Here is a 25996-nt window from a genome sequence, read left to right as displayed (position 1 = left end):
CGCATCACCCCAGGTAACGAACACCCAAACTTCTTCAGAGCCCTTTGCAGCGCACTGTACCTTATCTATCTCCTTTCCCGATCACCTGGTAGTTTTTCAGTGTAAGGCGCTAGTCGATTCAGGCGCAGATGGGAACTTTATGGACAGGCATTTGCGCGCCGTCAAGGCATTTCATTGGTTCCCCTATCCATTCCACTCCCCATCAGAGCACTTGATAGTCGACCATTAGGGTCCGGGTTGGTTAAGGAGATTACTGTACCAGTCACCATGATTACACAGGAGACGCATGTTGAGCAGATCACTTTCTTGATTATTGAGTCTCCTGCTTACCCTGTAGTCTTAGGTATTCCGTGGTTAGCCCTTCACAACCCCAATTTTTCATGGTCGCAGAGGGTTCTTACGGGGTGGTGGCGTGAGTGTCCGGGTAGGTGTCTAGGTGTTTCCGTTGGTGCGACCCTGGTGGAAAGTCCAGACGGTACCCTCACCGTGCGCATTCCCCCCGAATACCATGATCTGGCACTCGCGTTTTCCAAGATGCAAGCGACTAAATTACCACCTCATCGGGAGGGGGATTGCGCGATAAACCTTCGGGTAGACGCTGTACCTCCCAGAAGTCATGTGTATCCCCTGTCGCAGGCTGAAACGGAGGCTATGGAAACATACGTCACCGAGTCCCTGCGCCAGGGGTATATACACATCCCTGCACTTCACATGCTTCCTCAAGTTTCTTCTTTGTGAAAAAGAAAGATGGCGGTTTACGCCCGTGCATTGATTATCGACCACTGAATAAGGTGACGGTACGATTTAGTTATCCTCTTCCCCCCATTCCGTCAGTGATTGAGTCAATGCATGGGGCCCGTTTTTTCAACAAATTAGACCTCAGGAGCGCCTACAACCTGGTGCGTATTCGGGAAGGGGATGCGTGGAAAACAGCATTCAGCACAACCTCGGGGTATTATGAATACCTGGTGATGCCCTATGGTTTGATGAATGCTCCATCCATTTTCCAGACCTTTGTGAACGAGGTGTTTCGGGACATGCTTGGTCGCGGGGTGGTGGTCTACATCGATGACATCCTGGTGTATTTTGCTACGCGCGCTGAGCATGTGTCCCTGGTTCGCAAGGTACTGGTCCGACTGCTGGATAATTATCTTTATGCCAAGGCAGAGAAGTGTGAGTTTTTCCAGCAGTCAATCTCCTTCCTCGGATACCGCATTACTACCACAGGTGTGGAGATGGTGGGAGATCGCATTTCTGCCATGCGTAATTGGCCGACTCCAACCACGGTGAAGGAGGTGCAGCGCTTCCTTGGCTTTGCCAACTACTATCGGAGGTTTATTCGGGGCTTTGGCAAGGTCGCAGCTCCCATTACCTACTTGTTGAAGGGTGGGCCATCCCGGCTCTGCTGGACTGCTGAGGCTGATTTGGCCTTCAGTAGATTGCGGGGTCTGTTAATCTCAGCCCCGGTACTGGCCCACCCCGATCCATCACTACCGTTCGTAGTGGAGGTGGATGCATCCGAGGTAGGGATAGGCACTGTCTTATCCCAACGCTCGGGGAAAGCCACCAAAGCTTCGCCCCTGTGCCTTCTTTTCGAAGAAGCTCAGCTCGGCGGAGCAGAACTACGGCATTGGAGATCGGGAGCTGCTGGCTGTTGTCCGAGCTTTGACGGTGAGGAGGCTTTGGCTCGAAGGGGCGAAACACCCTTTCCTCGTCTGGACAGACCACCGTAACCTGGAGTACATTCGGGCAGCGAGGAGGCTGAATCCTCGCCAGGCCAGGTGGGCCCTCTTCTTCACCTGGTTTGATTACACACTCTCATACATTCCGGGTACGAAGAACATGAAGGCAGAAGCACTGTCTTGGCTGTATGACATAGAGGAGAGGCCAAGAAACAACACCCCCATACTCCCGGCCTCATGCATTGTGGCGCCGGTAGTATGGGCGCTGAACGCGGATATAGCGCAGGTATTACACACAGATCCATCTCCACTGCAGTATCCAGCTGGGCTGCAGTATGTGCCTTGGCTAAGGACGTGAGGGTGTATGTTTCCTCCTGCTCAGTGTGCGCCCAGAGTAAGGCATCTAGGCACCTCCTTTTTTTTCACAATTCCTGACATTTAATCCTAGTACAAATTCCCTGTCTTAGGTCAGTTAAGATCACCACTATATTTTAAGAATGTGAAATGTCAGAATAATTGTAGAGAGAATGATTTTTTTCAGCTTTTATTTCTTTCATCACATTCCAAGTGGGTCAGAAGTTTACATACACTCAATTAGTATTTGGTAGCATTGCCTTTAAATTGTTTCTCTTTGGTCAAACGTTTCGGGTAGCCTTCTACAAGCTTCCCACAATAAGTTGGGTGAATTTTGGCCCATTCCTCCTGACAGAGCTGGTGTAACTGAGTCAGGTTTGTAGGCCTCCTTGCTCGCACACGCTTTCAGTTCTTCCCACAAATGTTCTATAGGATTGAGGTCAGGGCTTTGTGATGGCCACCCAATACCTTGACTTCGTAGTCCTTAAGCCATTTTGCCACAACTTTGGAAGGATGCTTGGGGTCATTGTCCATTTGGAAGACCCATTTGCGAGCAAGCTTTAATTTCCTGACTGATGTCTTGAGATGTATCCACATAATCCACATAATTTTCCTTCCTCATGATGCCATCTATTTTGTGAAGTGCACCAGTCCCTCCTGCAGCAAAGCACCCCCACAGCATGATGCTGCCACCCCTGTGCTTCACGGTTGAGATGGTGTTCTTTGGCTTGCAAGCATCCCCCTTTTTCCTCCAAACATAACGATGGTCATTTTGGCCAAACAGTTCTATTTTTGTTTAATCAGACCAGAGGACAGTTCTCCAAAAAGTATGATATTTGTGCCCATGTGCAGTTGCAAACCGTAGTCTGGCTTTTTTATGGCAGTTTTGGAGCAGTGGCTTATTCCTTGCTGAGCGGCTTTTCAGGTAATGTCAATATAGGACTCGTTTTACTGTGGATATACTTTTGTACCTGTTTCTTCCAGCATCTTCACAAGGTCCTTTGCTGTTATTCTGGGATTGATTTGTAACTGTAAGTCGCTCTGGATAAGAGCGTCTGCTAAATGACTAAAATGTAAATGTAAATGATTAGCACTTTTCGCACCAAAGTACGTTCAACTCTAGGATACAGAACGCATCTCCTTCCTGAGCGGCATGATGGCTGCGTGGTCCCATGGTGTTTATACTTGCATACTATTGTTTGTACAGATGAACGTGGTACCTTCAGGCATTTGGAAATTGCTCCCAAGGATTAACCAGACTTGTGGAGGTCTACAATTTTCTGAGGTCTTGGCTGATTTCTTTTGATTTTCCCATGATGTCAAGCAAAGAGGCACTGAGTTTGAAGGTAGGCCTTGATATACATGCACAGGTACACCTCCAATTGACTCAAATTATGTCAATTAACCTACCAGAAGCTTCTAAAGCCATGAAATCATTTTCTGGAATTTTCCAAGCTGTTTAAAGGCACAGTCAACTTAGTGTATGTAAACTTCTGACCCACTGGAATTGTGATACAGTGAATTATAAGTGAAATAATCTGTCTGTAAACAATTGTTGGAAAAATTACTTGTGTCGTGCACAAAGTAGATGTCCTAACCAACTTGCCAAAACTATAATTTGTTAACAAGAAATTTGTGGAGTGGTTGAAAAACGAGTTTCAATGACTCCAACCTAAGTGTATGTAAACTTCCGACTTCAACTGTATATTTCAGGATGTTGTGTATCCCTGGAAATAATCAGAATTTATGTAACCATTACAGTTTTGAAAACATAAAAGTGCTCCCTTGGCACTTATGGGTAAATTAAACCGTGGGAAAAGGTACGTTAAGCCGCTTACACATTTCTTGCCAAAACTATAGCTTGTTAACAAGAAATTTGTGGAGTGGTTGAAAAACGAGTTTTAATTACTCCAACCTAAGTGTATGTAAACTTCCGAATTCAACTGTTTATACCATTAGACAACATTTTCCATCACATGCTTTTGATCGATTTTGATGTGATTTTAATATAATTTCAAAGTTCTCTTCACAAAAATGTTTGCTTCCATTGAAGCCCAATGTTTTTTGTTATTTTTTGTATTTTACCCCCTTTTTTCTCCCCAATTTCGTGATATCCAATTACGATCTTGTCTCATCGCTGCAACTCCCCAAAGGGCTTGGGAGAGGCGAAGATTGAGTCACGTTCTCAGAAACATGACCCGCCAAACCGCGCTTCTTAACACCCGCCTGCTTAATCCGGAAGCCAGCCGCACCAATGTGCCGGAGGAAACACCTTTCAACTGACGACCGAAGTCAGCCTGCAGGCGCCCGGCCCGCCACAAAGATGCTAGAGTGCGATGAGCCAAGTAAAGCCCCCCCGGCCAAACCCTCCCCTAACCCGGACGACGCTGGGCCAAAGATGCGGCGCCCTATGGGACTCCCGGTCACGGCCGGTTGTGACACAGCCTGGGAATGTAACCGGGTCCGTAGTGATTTCCTCAAGCACTGTGATGCAGTGCCTTAGACCACTGCGCCACTCGGGAGGCCTGAAGCCCAATGTTGAATTTTTGCAATGTTTCCAGAAAATTGTTCTACAAACTTGAAATAAAAAAATACTAACAATTATTTTTAGAATCAGAGGCCTACTCTAAGTATTTCTGATGGGTAACAAAATGTTTTCCTAATTTGGGTCTATGCTTGGGTCTCACAGGGTTAAATCAGTCTAGTCTAGGGCCACAGACCCATTGGCAGTTCTCTTGACACCCTGGCACTCATGTGAGCACCGATGACAGCAAGTAATTCCTCTGCCCACGGCGTGAGCTGTGCATCCCTCATGGGGCTGACCCCATTTAGTCGACTGGTTGATTGTTTGGTTGATAGGTTGTTGGTCGCCAAGATTTTTTTAGTCGAACAGTGGCTAATATATATTTTTTAATTATGGCACCTGTCTGATTCATGCTTGTCTGAGTGGACAAATCCATTGGGGAGGCCGCAGGGATGGCGCACCAGTGTCACCAGTAGTACATTTACCGTTAATTACCATAATTTCTCATCTACAATGTTTGTTTGGTAACGGTAATTTCTGTTAATGCATTCAATATATTACCGTTGTCATTGTAGGAGTGGATACGTTGTTTGCAGAGCACACAACCTAGGCTACACTTGTGAAAAAGGTTTTGGTTAATTTAATTCCATTTATGAGTTTTCAATTTATTAGTTGTCTTTTGTTTGGAGCGCTCCTGTCAATCTCAAGAAAGGACACGTACCTGATTACATGTATATGTAGGCCTATGCTACCTGGCCTGCGCGCAAATGTAGGCTTATAAATGTGCCCATTTGGGGATCTGATACTATTTTTGATTGTCTTAACTCACCATCACTGTGGAGCTTCTCAAAGTCATTTTTTCTTCGCCTCAAACAGCAAGTAAACTAAGCCTGTTTTTGCATGCATTGAGAATGACAATAGTTCCTCAAGGTAGCCTTTTGATAACCACTCATCATGAAAGGGGAGAAAACATGTCATGCTCTGATCTGGTGGAAACGTCATAATATAGGCCTACAGCTTTACTTCTTATGTCACTGGCACGTGAAACATGAGCTTGGCCGGACTAAGTTAATAGTTGATACAATGTTTCAAGTTCCTTGCAGACAGGCCATGTGTAGCCAATGTAATTTATAGGATATTGATTTTTATCAGGGTATTTTTTGTACCGGCTGGCTGCAATGTTTTAATTTGTTGGCTTTATGTAGGCTATTTTTACATATTGGCAATGGCAATAGAAGTTACTTTTAGATTTGTATAATTTTCATTTAGATAGAATTTTGATTAACCACATGACAATTATTTTGAGATATGACTTCATTATAACTGAAATGAAACTTTTCCACAAAAATGTGCATATGAAAATCATAACTGGTAAGCAGATCAGTAGAAATGATACGATAACTTGGCACTCCAAATGGAAAAGGTTGCAGACCGTTGGTGTAGCCTATTACCGGCAACTTCAGCAGCGCAATGGCAGAATCTGCGAAGGCCAGCAGCAGCGGGAGGAGGAGGGTCAGGTCGGGAACAGGTTTTCTTCTTCTGGTTAGACTATATTGATCTCTGGCTCTCTCTTTAGTAATTTGTGTGACTTCATTTTAATTGACAGTGCATAAAGCATCAGACAAGCTCAGTAGCCTACATATGGTTGATTTTATTCTATATATGGAAAAATACACATTAGAAAATGTTGACCAATCGTTTGGTCGAAAGAACAGACGACTCTGGGTCGCCCAAGATTTTTTTTTTGTCTGGGACTGCCTCAGTGGGCCGTGCAATCTTTATGAAGAGCAGAAACCATTGTGTTGTTGCCCATTAAAATAGACAGACAAACCCACATACAGTATGATCCCTGTTGTGATCCTTTATGTTGACAGCAAACTATTCCCCTGAGTTTCACTAGCAGTGATGCTAATGGATGTTCAGAGTTACTGGAGCTTCTGCTTGAAAAACAAGTGGATGAGGAGGGACAGCCACAATAGGAAATACCAACAATAGCAATGTAGCTTTCAGCGAAATTGAGTGGGCCCCTATCAGGAATTCACACAAGCCCTCAGACAAACTGAATACAAAACATCTGGAAAGCTAGGCTTTCCCCTGCTGCCGCCTCCACCACCACAGCGACATGAAGTGCAGGAATTGATACTGGTAAAAGGGAAGAATTACCTGCAAATAGAAATCAGAATTTTCTGGCTAGATCAAATTTGTGAGTGCTTCATAGAAAATGAAATTACATATTCAAATTGAAAAGTGGGCTCGGAAAGAAGGGGACATCGCCGACACTTCCACTAAAAATAAGCCAGCACGCCGTTGAGCAATCAAGCCGCATTATGACGACTTTCTGACTTATCTTCCCCCTTCTCTCTTTCACCGTGTTATCATGACAAATGTTACTGATGCATCTGGGCTGCTCCTGATTCAATCATGACTATTTACATTCATACCCAGCCAATAGCCACAATGGCAGATGTACACTCGTAGAGAGCGAGGAGAATAGGGATAGAAATAAAGACTGAAAGAGAGAAAACAGAACAGAAGGAGAGAGACAAGCACAGAAAGAGAATGGAAAGTGAGCAGGAGATTGAGAAAGAGAGAGAGAGATTGATCAAGGCCTCCTTTTCTAGGGTGTTGTCACACCTGGTCCCTTTTAGCCAATTTTTTTTGTGCAGTGTGAACACGCCAAAGGAACTCAGTTCCCTCAAAAGAGCCCCCGAAGTGGTCCGGTTCCCTTTTTTAGGACAATGTTGATGCAAAGCTCCCCAGGTTTGCGTGTCGTTATTACCCTACCACACACTAAACTACTGCAACACCATTTCCCCTGCCATAAACTCTCACATTGGTACCACAAAAGAGAGAAAATGATGATGTGCAGGAACGTGGAAAAAAATGCATGCTGTTTTTGGATATTGATTAGTGATTGTCAAGGACGCACAGAAATTCGAAAACGTTTTTAGTTCAGATTATTTGTTTGCAATATGTGATCTATAGGCTATGAGAGCTTCATAAGCTGTTTATTGATTGTGGGGTTTGAATAGTGTGAGCAGACAATATATTTGGTGAGAATCACAACATAGGGTACAACATCTATTCTAGCTCATAAAAGGGCAGTAGCCTACCTTGGGTGTACAATTTTCAATTAGAGCATTATATATTCTGCAGTTATTCTATTGCTATTTATTATTTTACCAATCAAATGTACATGTTAATAGTATGTTCTGATTACAATTATTATGTCTCATATTTTAACTAAATGCAATCTATTAGTTTCCAAAATGTAAGTAGGTATATCTAGCTGTCCAATAACACATTCTGATTGAATGGCTTGTCCTGCACTTTGTAAAAACCCAGAGTGCATGTTGGAAAAAGATCTTGGTTCCGTTCTAAACATGTGAATGCAAAGTGAACTCGGTCCACAAATTAGGTGAAGTGAACTGGCAAAAGAGTTGAGTCCTCATTCAAAGGCAAGGTCAGTGTGACTACAAAGAGAACTGAGTTATTTTGCTTTTACCCCAGAGTTCACTTTAAAGAGGACTGAGATTGGTTCTTTTAAAGAGGACTATATGTGAAAACACCCTAAAGGCGATTGATTTCTACTCTTTAGAGAAAATTCTTGCCTTTGAAAGGCCTTCGCAATATTTTTCCAGGTCAGGTAGTCAGTGCAGCCCATTCTAAGCCATCGAAATACATGAAGTATAATTCCACTTATGTCACATCTTATTTAGTGTTATGTACAGGGCCAGCCAAACAGTAGTCAAACAATTAGTCAGACAGAATCTAACACATTCAGTATTGAGTAAGGACTAGTATTCTCCCTCTCGCTCATTCTCACTTTCTCGCCCTCCTTGCTTCCTTCTGCATCTCTCCTCCATGCCTGCCTAGCTATCAGGTAACCCTAATCTGCAGATTAGTCACTGGCCTAAAACTAATGCATTTAAATCACCCAACTCAAATTATTCAGGAATTTGCTGGCCAGTGCAATTTCACAAGTATTTCTCTCTCACTCTCTCTCTTTCTCCCTCTCTCTCTCTCTCTCTATCTCCCAACATCCCCCCTTCCAGTCTCACTGTAAAGCACATACACAAAATGCCTGGTGTGGTGTTGTCGTCCATAACAAAGTAAATTAAGCCATGTTAGACAAATGTGATCAAATTAGCATCGGTCGACACGGCAGTAAACACACAGCACCACATGCAACGTCCTGTACTAAACATAAAGCAGTGGTGAACCAACCAGCTGATCTCCTTCCGCACCATCTTCATCTTCTCACACTACCAGCTCTCTTCCATGTGCTGTGCATATACTTAATGATTCCCAGGCAAACAGATGCTGCTTTGTTAATGTTATATTAGTTGCATGATGATTTCATTTTAGTGGCTATACTCTACCAAGAATGTAATCCATTCATATGTTGTTCAACCGATTCATGCCAATTGTTTTACATGTAGGCTATATGTATAGGCTAAATGGCTATGATTCACAAACTCCCATATGGGTGAACACATACTGAATACAGAACATTTTATGCCTATTTCCTTATTTCTTTACAGTTATTAGTAACTTGCATGATCCACATGGGATTCAAATACAGAAAATAAACAAAACCGTTCTACAATTATTAGTCGAGCAATTTGCATCATATAACGGCTATGATACCCACAGTGGCCAATGTTTTCTCTCCGGTCCAGCCTCGAGTCATTAATTCGACCCGTATCAGCATCCAAGGGGGAGTCAACCTGACCAAACATGATAAACCTCGAACAGTACCTCTTATCAAGTAATTATCTTATTGAGCGCAACTGGTGACTGCCTCCCTCAACCTGTTCGACACAGATAGAATCAGAACCAATAAAATGGAAGGACAACACTGAGTTCTAACACTGAAATACACAAACAGGGAACAGTGGGACACTATGGAGATAAAGGTTACAGAAAGCTACTGACGTTTACAGAGCGGGGGAAACATACAGCAGTAGGTGGCCGATTTGCAACGGTTCATATAGATATAGGCCGCAGACTATTCACAAACATGCTAGGGTAGTAGATGGCAATAATCAAGGTTCACAGAGGGGGCAGCGAAACAGATTAGGCCAATTGTAGCTTCTCAAAAGTGTTTAAGTATCTACAATAGCTTCCGTTATTAAACAAATTAGCCTCCAGGCAAATGGAGGGTTTTCCATATTGGTTTTGTGATCTCGGCAGACCGACAGTGCGAAAGGCCTGTTACATCCTGTGTGTTTGGCTGGCGAACACATACGTAATGACCCGTATTTGCATGCTGATATTGTTTGTTTGAGATACTGTGGCGAGAAGGGAACATGGGGTCCTATGTAAATGAGGTAAACTGGGGCTTAACAGGTTGGAGGAGGGGATGGGAAGGGAAGGGAGAGGGAGGATAGGAGCAACAGCTGTGCGAGGGGACTGAGGTGAGGGAGGAGAGGGCGGTGAGGGCAATGGGGCAACGTCCAGTCATGCTCGCTGAACCAACCCTAGCCTGAGGCGAGGCAGCCTCTGCTGATCCAGTGAACTGAGATTGATACATGCCCTGAGGCAGAGGGAAAGGATTACAACCTGCCTCAGTTTTCTATATCCACCTGGACAGGGGATAACATTATTTTAAATGACCCAGTTAAAAAAGGCATGTTGAGTTATTTTAAGAGTAAACTTTGTGTCTTTGGATAGAACAGGTGAGCTATCGAAGGAATTATCTTTAATATCTTAGCCAATAATTTGGTAACATTTTATTTGGACAGTCCATCTGTAGATGCTCTACAGCAGGGGTCTCAACCTTTTCTAGCATGAGAGCTACTTTTAAAAAATGCAACATGTTGCGAGCTACTCAATTTCTTCTAGCTTTCAAATAGGCATATTCTTCTCCTCTCCCCTGCAACTCCTCCCCAGGTCCTTCGTGTACAATAAAAAGTAGTGCACTATGTTTATATATACAGTGGGGAGAACAAGTATTTGATACACTGCCGATTTTGCAGGTTTTCCTACTTACAAAGCATGTAGAGGTCTGTAATTTTTATCATAGGTACACTTCAACTGTGAGAGACGGAATCTAAAACAAAAATCCAGAAAATCACATTGTATGATTTTTAAGAAATTAATTTGCATTTTATTGCATGACATAAGTATTTGATACATCAGAAAAGCAGAACTTAATATTTGGTACAGAAATCTTTGTTTGCAATTGAAGAGATCATACGTTTTCTGTAGGTCTTGACCATGTTTGCACAAACTGCAGCAGGGATTTTGGCCCACTCCTCCATACAGACCTTCTCCAGATCCTTCAGGTTTCGGGGCTGTCGCTGGGCAATACGGACTTTCAGCTCCCTCCAAAGATTTTCTATTGGGTTCAGGTCTGGACACTGGCTAGGCCACTCCAGGACCTTGAGATGCTTCTTAAAGAGCCACTCCTTAGTTGCCCTGGCTGTGTGTTTTGGGTCATTGTCATGCTGGAAGACCCAGCCACGACCCATCTTCAATGCTCTTACTGAGGGAAGGAGGTTGTTGGCCAAGATCTCGCGATACATGGCCCCATCCATCCTCCCCTCACTACGGTGCAGTTGTCCTGTCCCCTTTGCAGGAAAGCATCCCCAAAGAATGATGTTTCCACCTCCATGCTTCACGGTTGGGATGGTGTTCTTGGGGTTGTACTCATCCTTCTTCTTCCTCCAAACACGGCGAGTGGAGTTTAGACCAAAAAGTTATATTTTTGTCTCATCAGACCACATGACCTTCTCCCATTCCTGCTCTGTATCATCCAGATGGTCATTGGCAAACTTCAGACAGGCCTGGACATGCGCTGGATTGAGCAGGGGGACCTTGCGTGCGCTGCAGGATTTTAATACATGACGGCGTAGTGTGTTACTAATGGTTTGCTTTGAGACTGAGGTCCCAGCTCTCTTCAGGTCATTGACCAGGTCCTGCCACGTAGCTCTGGGCTGATCCCTCACCTTAAACATGATCATTGATGCCCCACGAGGTGAGATCTTGCATGGAGCCCCAGACCGATGGTGATTGACCGTCATCTTGAACTTCTTCCATTTTCTAATAATTGCGCCAACAGTTGTTGCCTTCTCACCAAGCTGCTTGCCTATTGTCCTGTAGCCCATCCCAGCCTTGTGCAGGTCTACAATGTTATCCCTGATGTCCTTACACAGCTCTCTGGTCTTGGCCATTGTGGAGAGGTTGGAGTCTGTTTGATTGAGTGTGTGGACAGGTGTCTTTTATACAGGTAACGAGTTCAAACAGGTGCAATTAATACAGGTAATGAGTGGAGAACATGAGGGCTTCTTAAAGAAAAACTAACAGGTCTGTGAGAGCCGGAATTCTTACTGGTTGGTAGGTGATCAAATACTTATGTCATGCAATAAAATGCAAATTAATTACTTAAAAATCATACAATGTGATTTTCTTGATTTTTGTTTTAGATTCCGTCTCTCACATTTGAAGTGTACCTATGATAAAAATTACAGACCTCTACATGCTTTGTAAGTAGGAAAACCTGCAAAATCGGCTGTGTCTCAAATACTTGTTCTCCCCACTGTATCTGGTAAAATAATGGTTAATAATCAACTCTAAGAGGGGCCCTATAAAAGCTGATTTTTTTTTTCTTCTCACAAATTATATTTTATATTTTCCAAAATTATGTTTTCTCATTTCTATTTTCCTGGTTTCAAACGCTATAAATTACAATTGTTCATAGAGAAACAACGAAATCAGATGTTTTGAGTCCATGCCAATGCTTAAATCACATCAGATAAAAAAATATAATTTGGTCTGGAAGAAACTAATACATTTTGATGTTTTAGTGTAATTCCCCTTTAATTGTGCATCTGGGCCTTTAAAGCTGCCATATGTAACAGTTTAGGCGACCCGACCAAATTCAGATAGAAATGTGTTAAGTAAAAAATAGATAAGTAAAAAATAAGAATGTCAAATAATTAAAGAGCAGCAGTCAAATAAAATAACAGAAGGGAGGCTATATACAGGGGGTACCGGTACAGAGTCAATGTGCGGGGGCACCGGTTAGTCGAGGTAATTGAGGTAATATGTACATGTGGGTATTATTATTTCTATGCTTACCGTTCTTACGTTTCATTTTTGCGTCTTTTATTTTTGGTTTTGTACCCCAGCTTCTAACAGCTGAAAATACAATATTTTTGGTTATTGAAAATATATCTCACAGCGGTTTAGATGGTATAATGATTCTCTAAACTATACATTGCTTGTTTTGTCACATAAACTTAAACTGAACTATTAGAATTTGAACAACCAGGAAATGGCAGAGCGATTTCTGCATATTGCAACTTTAAATGTGCATCTAGCGAGTGAGGAATGTGCAGTCTAATGTGCCAGTCTAGCAATGCTGCTGCTCATTTCATAGAAAAGTATGCAAACAAGGTATAGATACTAAATAAATCCTTACTCATGATATACTTCCGCCAGGTAAGCCTACTTTGCAGTTAACATTTAATTGAGAAGGTTTTGGGGAAAGTATTTCTGTCAACTAACAAGACGGTTATCACATCAACTGGCTACACACGGAGTGATAGACAAACGAATGCACCACACAGACAGACAGAGGCAAACATTTTAGAAATAATTGGCAGATATTGTGTTAGGTTTGGCTTTTTATGCCAATAGTGGATAGCCAGCGGTGTGATAATGTCAATCTTGCATTGATAAGGTAGTAGCTGGGAGCTTGCGGTGTCTGACACTTGTAAGATTTGTTTATGACAGTTTGCGGTGGAACTTGCATATACTTTCAGAATTGTTTGGCGAGCTACTCATTGGTGGGCTGCGAGCTACTGGTAGCTTGTGATTGACCTGTTGGAAACCCCTGCTCTACAGACTATCTACAGACTATCAGTAACATTTCAACTAACTATCTACTAACCCTAACCCTAGACCTAACCCTTAACCCTTATCGTAATCCTAAACTTAACCCTTAACCTAACCCTAGCTCTAACCCTTACCTTAATCCTTACCCTAACCCTAACCCTTATTCTAAGCCAAACCTTAGCAAGCAGATGCTTATCAGCAGATAGTTTGTTGATAGTATGACCATCTGTAGAGCATCTACAGATGGAAAATCCGGACTATCCAAATAAAGTGTGACCAATAATTTAGCTTTAGCCATTTGGTATTTGAGTGTATGACGATTATCAACTGAAACACTGTTTAACACAGGGATTTCGCTAGGGAAACATGGCAACTGAGAACGATGTTGCAGTAGGCATACAATGGAAGAAAGGGAGAGAGATAAAAAACACAGGCTTGAATCCAGTCTGTGTGGAGTTCCAGGAAGGGCTGAAGTGTCAGGTACATCACCCTCCTGTTCTAACTCAACGGCTGCTCAGTGACATGCTGGCTTCTCGCTCTGTGCTCTCCTGACTTAATGACTGCTTAAATGTCTGATGGCAACCTGCTAAACATCACTGGTTGCCTGGTTACCTGCTTGGAGCCCGAGCCGGCTGCTGCATGTGCAGTGGTTATTGTGATATTAGGTAGGCGAAGGAAGAGGTGGAAGGAGACCTAGAAGGAACCTGATACTGCAGAAGAGACTCACAATCAATGGGAAAGTGAAGCTGTTCTCTCTCTCTATTTCTATGTATAATTCCATCCCCAGCACATCAGTATCCTTATTCATTTCATTACACATTATGACCTCAACCGAAGGGGGGCGCTTACCAGTGTGTTTTAGCTGTGGTGGCCCTAAACAGCAAGAGCATGACTACCACTCTGTGCTCTAATAAAGACATGGCCACTTGATGCCATAATTGGGGCACATATATACGTACAGGGACATTCCCAGCAATTACATTAACCTCAGGAGACTGTCTGTGCAGCTGTTAACTCAGTTCCCTTTCACTTCAATCGAAAGTGTCAACAGTGAACGTTTGACAAGGCATGTATGTGAATGTAATTACATGTTATAGAATGTTATATCCTGTATCTCTGGTACCTAATGGGTACATGGGGCTACAGTCGCCGCTGCTTCTGACAAGAATCATTAAACCATAGAAGGCAACACTTCTAAATTAGACAGTGGGAGTTACATTTAAAGGAACCGTTGAGGAGAATCAAGAAAAAGTAGCTCTGCATGTTTAAAAAGAGGTAATTGCACATTATGGTGGCGGGGACAGCCTTTGCAAAACCTCAACACTCAATGCTCGACACCCCTGTGTGTTTTGGGTCTGTGTCTGAATCTTCAAACAAATGGACTTGTCTATAAAAAGAAAACTGTAGCAAGCGTGTACATAAAAAAGCTACATACATGGCTCTGCCGCAGCGGCACCGAATAGAGTGGCCTGTTAATTATGGATGAGACATTCGTAAGCAACAGCACTCCTCACACAAAATACTGAATGCAGTACATTAGAAGCTGTTAGAGACAGTAGAGGAAAATGAGAGTAAATGAGAGAGAGGGATGGATCTATGGCGAGGGAGAGTGATACATTAAAGAGGAAATAGCAAGAGGGAAAGGGATATAGAGTAGAGTAAGGGAGAGGAGATTAAAAACGATAGAGACTGCAAGAAAAAAGACAGACAAGGAAAAAAGAAAATATTTTTTGAGAGCAATGATTTGGATAAATGAGGGGCAGAGATTGGTGTGGTGGTGAGAGATAGAGGAGAGTGAAAGATGGGGTGGGAGAGGAGGCGGCTTTGAAGAAAGGGAAAGATGCAGAGGCAGATACTGCCAGAGAGAGAGAGAGAGCGAGAGAGCGAGAGAGAGAGAGAGAGAGAGAGAGAGAGAGAGAGAGAGAGAGAGAGAGAGAGAGAGAGAGAGAGAGAGAGAGAGAGAGAGAGAGAGAGAGAGAGAGAGAGAGAGAGAGAGAGAGAGAGAGAGAGAGAGAGAGAGAGAGAGAGAGAGAGAGAGAGAGAGAGAGAGAGAGAGAGAGAGAGAGAGAGAGAGAGAGAGAGAGAGAGAGACCAAGAAAAACAGAGAGAAATCAGCCCAGTCCACTGTGCTGACAGAACAGCACTCAGGAATGCAAGAGGAGTTTGCTGCTTACAACACCTAAGAGAACAATCAGTAATGCATTAGATTGCCATAGAAAACATATTAAATAAAAAGGTAAGTGTTATTTCCCTGGTAAATGCAGATGAAAAGGAACCAACTTCATAATGTATTAACCTTGCTTCGCTCCACCTGGCTTTTTCATAGATTTATTTTTTAAATATGAATTGATTAATTCACACTTCCCTAGAATATGATTGTTCCTGTCATGCCTGCAGCCACAAATGATGGCACAAACAGAGTCGATGAGAGGAGCGAGGAAGAGAGGAAACAGAGGAAGTGATGGCCGGAGGGAGAATGGGTAAGAGAGTGGAGTCATAAAGAAATAAAGAGGGAGGTATAGTGAGACGAAGGAGAATGATAGAAAGAGGGAGGAGAGAGAAATGGATGGATGAAGAAATAAATGAGTGTAGCCTACAGAAAGGATGGAGAGAGCGAAAGACAGAACATGAGAGAGAGCAAGAGACAGAACATGAGAGAGAAAGAGAGAGAGAGCAGGAGGGAGAGGTTTAGGTAAGCCTGATTTCACTGCTGGGTCAGTGAATTGATACAGACACACCAGGGCACAGGAATGTTGTGACCTCCTGCCCAGATGCTCCTAGTCAACCTGAAAAAGTCCAGTAAAACACGACACCGCGGTTAGCATTCCTTTACAAGGCCACTCCTGTACTTCATTTTCACCATGTCTTCCATTTTTTTCCTTTCTCTAGTTTTTTTCACCCTCTAACAGGAAGAAAAAGGTTTGCCTTGTTACAAAGAGGGCGGGGAGGGCTTGACCTAGCAGAAGGGTGTCCTACCTACCTAGCCACACTTTCTGCTGTGATAGAATAACTGCAAACCAGACCCTTATGCGAGCTGTCTACAACACTCAAAACACATACGTGCACAGGTCAGCAAAAGTGACACCCCAGTCAAACTAAACCGCATCACAATACTAGAGAGAGCAAAAGAGCTGGATATGCTTAGGCGAGTGAAAATGATATCCTGGCATAGGCTACGCATGTCTTCATCCCTTTTCAATATTACATGGTGAATGGCACTCCAAACCCAAACAGATCAATACAGCTAACTTGACACATATTAGCACCATAAAAGCAACATGACTACAGAGACTAGCCCTGTCAGGAGGCATTACGCAGGAGATAACACTAAGAGAGGGAGAAACATGAGACATTTGAAAAACAGAAAGAAAAAAATAACAATATTGAGTCAATGTGTTCTTACCTGTTTGTTGTACTTGTTGATGGTTTGACTGCTGTACTCAGAGCAGTGGTCAGATCCAAGGGAAATGTTATCTCCGGTGCCAACGAAGGTGTTGGCAGGGGGCAGGTCCTGAACAGCCTGATGCTTTTTCCCGGCCGTGGGTGACTGGGGGTGGAGCTGGACCGTGGGCAGCGGCGAGCTGGACTTGTAGTGCCGGGCCAGATCCGGGCTCCCGGGCCCTCCGTTAACGGACCGGTACCGGCCCATCCCGGGGCTGTCGGACAGCTTCTCGTTGACGCCGTCGTAGCGCTGGCCGTTGGGCTTGGAGGCCTCGATGGTGACGATGCTGCTGTACAGTGGCTGTTTGGACTTCTTGCTCTTCTTGTCCTTCTTGGGCTTCTTGCCCTTGTCATGCTGCTGAGGGGTGAAGAAGTCCTCGTGGTCCTTCTTGCCCGCCTCGTAGCCGTTCTTGTTCTTGGGGCGGCAGTAGCGGGCCATGACGACGATGAGGATGATGAGGATGACCGTCATGATGCCCGACACCACCCCAATGACGATGCTCAGCCGCTGCTTACCCAGGTCATAGTTGGGGTCACCAGCGATGTTGGTGTTGAGTGGCGTGCCCAGGCTCTTGGCCACCTGGACCTCCACGATGGTGGAGTTGGAGAGGGTCTCATTGACATAGACATGCACCAGGGTAGTGGTGCTCTGGGAGGGCTGGCCGCTGTCGTTCACCCGGACCACCAGTCTATGGAGGCCATAGTGTTTCTGCTCCAGCTTCCCCACCAGTGAGATAACCCCGCTGCCCCCGTCGATCTCAAACAGTTTGAAGGGGTTACCGCCGATGATGCTGTAGTTCAGGTCAGCGTTGATCCCTGTGTCCGTATCCGTGGCCATGACGGTTCGAACTACAGTCCTGATGTTACTGGAGGGGGGCAGGAGGGTGTAGGAGCTGTTGATGGGGAAGGTGACGGTTGGCGGGTTGTCGTTCTCGTCCATCACGAAAAGTGACACGGTGGCGGTGGCGGATCTGGGCGGGTCTCCACCGTCCACGGCCTTGACCCGAAACGTGTATGAAGTCTTCTGTTCGCGGTCAAACGACATAGTGGAGAAAATGGTTCCTGTGTCATTCTCAATGGAGAAGATATCCTCCTCTTCCTCAATGAAGAGGCTCATTTCAGCGTTCTGGCCATTGTCAGCATCAATGACGGTCACCATGCCAACGGGGCTGTTGGGTGTTAGGTTCTCTTTGATGTAGAAGGTGAACACATCCTGCATGAACTTTGGCTCGTTGTCATTCTTATCTGCCACTAGGACCACCACAGTGGCTGACCCCTGGAGTATGGGCATGCCCTTATCTTTGGCTATCACTTTGAACTCGTACCTCTCTGTTTGCTCTCTGTCCAGAATGGTGTTTACTCTGATGTCACCGCTGTCTGGATCAATGGAGAATATCCCATTCACAGAGGAGTCGAGGGAGTAGGCGATTTCCGCATTCTTGCCACTGTCAGCATCGATGGCCTGCACTGTGGTCACCCTCTCGCCTGGGGCATTGTTTTCCGGAAAGGACACTTCCACCACGTTCTGGCTAAAGATGGGTGGGTTGTCGTTGAAGTCGCCCACCTTTACGATAAGCGAGTTATTACTGGCCAGGCTAGGGCTTCCTGAGTCCACAGCCACGATGACCACATTGTACTCCTGTGTGGCCTCATAGTCCAGCGGTGCTGATGTATGGAGAAAGTATTTCTTCTTATTCATCTCACCCTCAATCTCACTGGCTGGTTTGAGCTGGAAGGGCACGTCACCCACCACAGTGCAGGTCACGATGCCGTTCTCGCCCTGGTCGCGGTCAGACACCTGGACTAAGGCTATAGGCGTGTCCACCACTACATCCTCCGCCACGTTGGCCACTCCATCCTTCAAGAAGATGCGTCCGATCTTACGAATCTCGATAGCGGGCACGTTGTCGTTCTCATCCTTGATGTTGAGGACCACGGTGGCCTTGTCCATTTTGGGTGGCTGACCTCGATCCCTTGCCATTACCGTGAAGCGCAGCTGGCTCACCTCCTCGCGGTCAATACGATGGAGCACGCTCAGCCACCCCGAGCTCTCGTCCAGCCTCAGCAGCCTACGCACTGACTCTGTGGCCGCACCAAATACGTACTCAATCTGACCATTCACCCCAACGTCTGCGTCAGCTGCTTTCAGCTGCAGGATGGGGGCACCAGGGGAGCTGTTCTCTGGCAGGTCAGCCTCATACACAGCCTTCTCAAAGCGGGGGCTGTTGTCATTCACATCAGTGATCATGACCCGCAGGATGGCCTGGGAGGAGCGTGGGGGGTCGCCCCCGTCCCTAACACGCAGGGTGAGCTCATAAGAGTCCCTCTGCTCCCTGTCCAGCGTCCCTTTAATGATGAGCTGCGGCTGTTTTTCCCCATCAGTTGTGTCAGCAACTTGCAGTTCAAAGACACTGCTCCTGCCTGCCCCCTCATCAAATCTCCTGCTGTCCGCCCCCCGTCCCCCTGAGCTCGAACCCAGGCGCCTGGAGCTCTCCCCGCTGTCCTGAATAAGCTCATATCGCTCAATTCCATTCCTGCCGAAATCTCTGTCGGTGGCTGTGGGCAGGAGATAGAGAGTGCCAATCGGTCTGTTCTCCTCCACCGACAATGTCAGCACAGGAGAGGGGAAAGACGGGGTGTTGTCATTTATGTCTAAAATAATGACTTTCCCCTCGAACAGGTCGACCCAGCTCTGAGCCGGTCCAATTACTGACACTTCAAAATCTATGAAACATTCGTTTTCATCAAATATCATTTGGCACTGCTGTAATTTTTCACGGTCTATCCGCCGTTCATTAGTGGTCAGCTCGCCTGTTATATTATCTATTTTGAAAAAATCAGAGCCAGACTCGAGGGTAAACGTGACCTCGCCAGACCCGGCGACGATTCCGAGGTCTTTGGCTACGTTCCCTACCCTGACATCCGCGGGACCCTCCTCAGCCAGGCGATATCGCAGCACTTGCTTGGCATCGGGCTGATTCAGCAGCTGCAGGATGAGTATACTGTAGCATAAATAGTCCAATGCGCCAGTAGTCCTCATTGTTCCCCGCAATGTGTTAACTGGATTTTAAAGCCTTGAATCGAATGAGGATGACGTTTACTTGCTGGTATTGTTTTTGGGAAACATAATTTTCCTTCTCGGTTTATTTGAAGTCCTCCGTTTCAGGATGTGTAAGACTCCATCCCCCGGACGCCCTCCAACACCGCTTCAACTGCAGTGAATAAGAGCGAGTGCACCGGCTATACTTTTCTTCATATTTTTGGGGGGTGGTGAGTGGGGGTTCGTTGGGAATTATCCTCACCCCTTTTTTCAGCACCGAATTAATTTTTCTTTCCTTCTTTCAATAAAAGCCCGCAGTCTGGGCAAAAACACAATCGAAACAGTCCGTTCAGGCTGGTGATATCCTATGTCATGAATTCATTGCGATTCCGAATATCTTATCATGCCTGTAAAGAGAAAATGTCCAAAATGTTATCTTATTTAATTTTAATTTTAAATCAGTCCGAGTTTATTCAATTAGACAAAAACATCTCCCAGATTGATATAGAAGCGATGTAAATGGTCAAGATTCCTTAGAAGATATTTCCAACACAGAATAGTGGCAATGAAATGCCCGCAGAGATTCCCAAGTTCTGATGATACAGTTAGGCTACTTTACAGAGCCGCTTGTCCTCTTACCTTGAAGCGGCGGATAAACAGCAAATGATGTGTCCAGTCGCCTATCCAAGCAGTTTCCGAGCGCTCTGATTTATTCTCTACCTTCTCTCACTTATAACAAGCAGCCCGTACGTAGTTAATTCTCACAGTTCTCACAGTTGAAGGCAATAAGGATAGAATAAATATAAAAACTCTGATAATGCTGGAATAACAAAAATGAAACGAACAATGACAATTGTAATTCCCGATGTAGATATTGGAAAATGTTGGTAAATTCCTACGAGAGAATCCTCCTACTGTCCCGCATTCTCAATCCAAGCGCCTGCTCCTCACATGCGTAAACGCCGCGTGCGTTTGCAGCCCCTACCGCTGCCTGTGAGAGCGATTCACAAATGAGTCTCGGGCGCTCTCTCCACCCCTCCAGTTTCTTTCCCCAGCGCAGGTAACTAGGGCTGAACGTGTTTGGTAGGTTTCTAGATGGTAGCCGACGAAGTAGCCTATTTGTTGAAAGGAGAGGGAGGGAGAGAGAGAAAGAAAGAAGAGGGTCCTTTTTTCTTGTTAATAAGGGAAAGATTTAACCAAATGTGACTCAGTACCACATTAACAAAATGCAATTGCAATGCATCACACACTACCCATTGGAATGGTCTTAGTCAGGGTGCGGGGTGGGGGTATTGTGAGATGGCTTGGAAAAGAGACACTCTACCGTGGACCATTTTACCGAGGATGTTGTTTCATTAATTAAATGTGTAAATTGCGTTATGGCTTAGCCTATAATGTGCCAATAGAAAATATCAAACTGCCGCATTTTACATGATTGTGTTTTGGTTATTACACGGTCATAAGATGTCTGTAGACAGCAGACAGTGCTATGAAGACAGTGCTATGAAGACCGTAATATCCATTTCTCACAAAAGTTGAGACAGTTACCGCTCATTTTCGAGTGATGGCTTGACTATTCCAACGTGCTGGTTCCATTTTAGTTTCTATTTGTTGTCAACCTTTATGCAGGTTTCACGCATGTATGCTACGATAGTCTACAGTGCTATATCCAAGTAAAATCTTTAACCGATGACTCTCCATCGTGCAGTCATTATGTAGCCTACGTCTACATAATTATTTGTTGGTTCAGTAGGTTATTATGACCAAACGGGGAGATAGGCCCCTGCGTGTTGGATTCTGAGCGCAGCGCTGTGGTTTCTCTCTGTGGTCACTAATATACATGTGTGAGGTCGCCTGTGGCTTTGTTCTCTCCGGAGCAGCGAGCTCAGTGTTACCTAGTCTCTAATTATTTCCATGACTGCAGGCGAGACACCTCGGTGGATGTCGTGCGACACTTGGCCACTGCGCAACCCACCCAGAACTATCCCGGTAAGAGATGTGTGATGCCGCAATCGGTGTAGTCATCAAATATGTCATAGCCTTTCAAACAGATGCATGTGTGGACTACCCACATATCATATCGTGAAAATATATAATATATTGTAGTGAATTTTGCTTTTGCACTATACAAGTGGTTCAGACATTCAAAATAAAACAGTTTGAAACAGAAAGTGACATCGAATGCATAGCTACAACCTGCTGTAGGCTTATGTGGTCCTCTGTAGCTCAGCTGGTAGAGCACGGCGCTTGTAACGCCAAGGTCGTGGGTTCGATCCCCGGGACCACCCATACACAAAAATGTATGCACGCATGACTGTAAGTCGCTTTGGATAAAAGCGTCTGCTAAATGGCATATTATTATTATTTATAGGCCTGGGGGGTTGGTGGTTGAAATTCAACTCCATACATTGGAACATATAAACGAGTCTAAATCTAAAACACCTTCCCTGATATAGATATAATTGATCCCAAAGCGAAATAATTTACATTAATCAACGCTAATATACTCGAGTGCACTTGTGCGCATCACTGAATGTGAGTATTCGTCCTCGTGTAAAGACTTCCCCTCTATCCCACTTAACATGGGAGATCCATATAAGGTAGCCTACTGTGCTGTGCGTGCGGTGAGGGTATGGCATCGCAATTAAAGAAAGGAGAAAGGCTGCGGCTGTATTTTTTAGGCTCCTCTGAATTCCAGCAGTGGCCAGATCCTTGCTCTCCATCGCCCTCTGTCGTTGGCTAATATATATATATATATATATATATATATATATATATATATATATATATAATAATAATATGCCATTTAGCAGACGCTTTTATCCAAAGCGACTTACAGTCATGCGTGCATACATTTTTGTGTATGGGTGGTCCCGGGATCGAACCCACTACCTTAAGCGTTACAAGCGCCGTGCTCTACCAGCTGAGCTACAGAGGACCTATATATATATATATATATATATATATATATATATATATATATATATATATATATATATATATATATATATATATATATATATATATATATATATATATATATATATATATATATATATATATATAATGACAATATGCTCTTGAGCTACTGTAGTTACAGTGAGGTGTATTTAGGGATACTTTTTTGATGGACAGTTCGGTTGTGTATATTGACATGCTTATTGGACTGACCAACATATATTTTTATTTAGATATATGTAGGCCTAGTGGTGATTTTTCTCAACCAAGGCAAGGCACAATTCCAACAACGTTTTGTAAAATGAATGCAGGTGATGATTACAAATGCATTCATTCTTTTTGCATTATTATGCATGATTTAGGAAGGGCATTTCAATCATTTCACAATGCAAAAATATGCCCATATGCCCTTTCTCAAACACGGCATAAGATACTGTAGAACAACAATTTCCATCTTATAGAGTAAGTCAGTAGGTGAAATGGTGAGGTGAACGCTTGTATAACGAACATGTTTATTAATGGATTAATATTGCCTATACTGTTTCTGGATTCAATTCATCATATTTTCTCCTCTGGTTCTCTAACAGAGTAATTGATTACATAGATTATGACATAATCATCAACCATCAATGAACATGAAAACATTTTCAGCAGGAAACATGTGAAAGTTATTTGATTTAATTAACCAGAAGCAACAGTTACTCCCAAACGTAATGCCCATGATTCAAAGTATGCCATAAATCCATAGGGGGATAAACCAATGAAAAGTAGCATATTTATATACATCTCTAAAAAAAATGTCCCATAACTTCTGCTCATTACATGTATAGCAGGTATGTGTCACTGCAAAATATATATTTTGGGTTAATAATAAATGTACCATGTTTCTTTGAAGTGGGGCACTGGTTCCTCTGATCCCACCGGCATCTGTACGCATGCTGCTGTTGGTGAGTGATGCTAAGCTAAGGTAGTGGCACCAGGTGTTGGGACTTTACCTAGGCTAACTCACTCAATTAATTATGGAGCTGACATTGCAGTTCGCTAACCTCCTGCAAGAGGAGAAATCTTCTCTATTTACATATTTGTATCACACAGCATAGACCTTCATCAATCAGTTTCAACACCGATTTGTCAACCAGGGGATGTGTAGTGTGTAGTTTCACTCGCTGTGTTTTCCCCCCACTTCAGGCACAGTATTCAACACCCCACGGTTGAATTGTGTTCCCAATCGTTGGTTTTTCTACAAATCGATGCAGTTAAACTGTGTTGGAAATGCTACAAGGGTGTAAAACTACCAGAGAAGTGTTTCAAAACAGACTTTTTTGACAGCAATACATAAGGACATGTTGTCCATTTCATTTTTATCACCTACCTCTAAATAAATCTTCAAAGACAAAATGTTTCTCACCTCTCCGTCCCATCTCTCTTTCGTGTTCATGCACACCTCAGCTAGAGCAGGAGTCAACCATGATAGCATCAGTGTGGTGTAGTGGTGTAAGGTTGCTTTTTACCAGCTATCGACAACAATTCACTCAGAGATATCTAAAGCTCAAGGCAGTATGCAGATTCAGGATTGAAAGGACAAAGCATCATTCCTCTATGTGTGTGCTGTGTGTGAGAAGAGAATGGTGTTCTAGCGTGTGTGTGTAGGCCCCATATGTGTGTATGTGCATGCATACAGTACCAGTCAAGAGTTTGAAGACACCTACTCATTCAAGGGTCTTTCTTTATTTTTACTATTTTTTACATTGTAGAATAATAGTGAAGACATCAAAACTATGAAATAACACATATGGAATCATGTAGTAACCAAAAAAGTGTTAAACAAATCAAAATATATTTTATATTTGAGATTCTACAAATAGCCACCCTTTGCCTTGATGACAGCTTTGCACACTCTTGGCATTCTCTCAACCAGGTTCACCTGGAATGCTTTTCCAACAGTCTTGAAGGAGTTCCCACATATGCTGAGCACTTGTTGGCTGCTTTTCCTTCTCTCTGCCGTCCGACTCATCCCAAACCATCTCAATTGGGTTGAGGTCAGGGGATTGTGGAGGCCAGGTCATCTGATGCAGCACTACATCACTCTCCTTCTTGATAAAATAACCCTTACACAGCCTGGAGGTGTGTTGGGTCATTGTCCTGTTGAAAAACAAATGATAGTCCTACCAAGCCCAAACGTATCGCTGCAGAATGCTGTGGTAGCCATGCTGGTTAAGTGTGCCTTGAAATCTAAATAAATCACAGACAGTGTCACCAGCAAAGCACCCCCACACCATAACACCTCCTCCTCCATGCTTCACGGTGGGAACTACACACGCAGAGATCATCCGTTCACCCTCACCTCGTCTCACAAAGACAAGGCGGGTTGAACCAAAAATCTCTAATTTGTACTCCAGACCAAAGGACACATTTCCACTGGTCTAATGTCCATTGCTCATGTTTCTTGGCCCAAGCAGGTCTCTTTTTATTATTGGTGTCCTTTAGTAGTGGTTTCTTTGCAGCAATTCGACCATAAAGGCCTGATTCACACAGTCCCCTCTGAACAGTTGATGGTGAGATGTGTTTGTGACTTGAACTCTGTGCATTTATTTGGGCTGCAATATCTGAGGCTGGTAACTCTAATGAACTTATCCTCTGCATCAGAGGTAACTCTGGGTCTTCCATTCCTTTGGCGGTCCTCATGAGAGCCAGTTTCATCATAGCGCTAGATGTTTTTTGCAACTGCACTTGAAGAAACTTTCAAAGTTCTTGACATTTTCAGTATTGAATGACCTTCATGTCTTAAAGTAATGATGGACTGTCATTTGTCATTTGTTATTTGAGCTGTTCTTGCCATAATATGGACTTGTTTTTTTACAAAATAGGGCTATCTTCTGTATATCCCCCCTACCTTGTCACAACACAACTGATTGGCTCAAATGCATTAAGAAGGAAGTCAATTCCACAAATTAACTTTTAAGAAGGCACACCTGTTAATTGAAATGCATTCATTACATTTACGTCATTTAGCAGACGCTCTTATCCAGAGCGACTTACAGTTAGTGAATACATTATTTATTAATTTTTTATACTGGCCCCCCGTGGGAATCGAACCCCCAACCCTGGCGTTGCAAACGCCATGCTCTATCAACTGAGCTACATCCCTGCCGG

The 25996-nt window shown here is 44.0% G+C and overlaps 1 protein-coding gene across 3 annotated transcripts in view; it reads right to left on the bottom strand.

The window, feature by feature from the left end:
- Positions 1–20081, bottom strand: part of LOC121554727 (protocadherin-7) — a 193151-nt gene extending 173070 nt beyond the window's left edge. For all 3 annotated transcript variants that reach the window (XM_041868451.2, XM_041868452.2, XM_045211884.1), the window contains exon 1: positions 16808–20081. In XM_041868451.2, coding sequence (XP_041724385.1) covers positions 16808–19885 — 3078 coding nt within the window. In that variant the 5' untranslated portion in view covers positions 19886–20081. The remainder of the gene's footprint in view (positions 1–16807) is intronic.
- Between the last annotated feature and the right edge of the window lie 5915 nt (positions 20082–25996).

This window comes from Coregonus clupeaformis, chromosome 39, assembly GCF_020615455.1.
Source record: "Coregonus clupeaformis isolate EN_2021a chromosome 39, ASM2061545v1, whole genome shotgun sequence".
Lineage (NCBI taxonomy): Eukaryota > Metazoa > Chordata > Actinopteri > Salmoniformes > Salmonidae > Coregonus > Coregonus clupeaformis.
This window is presented reverse-complemented; position numbering and strand designations above follow the sequence as displayed.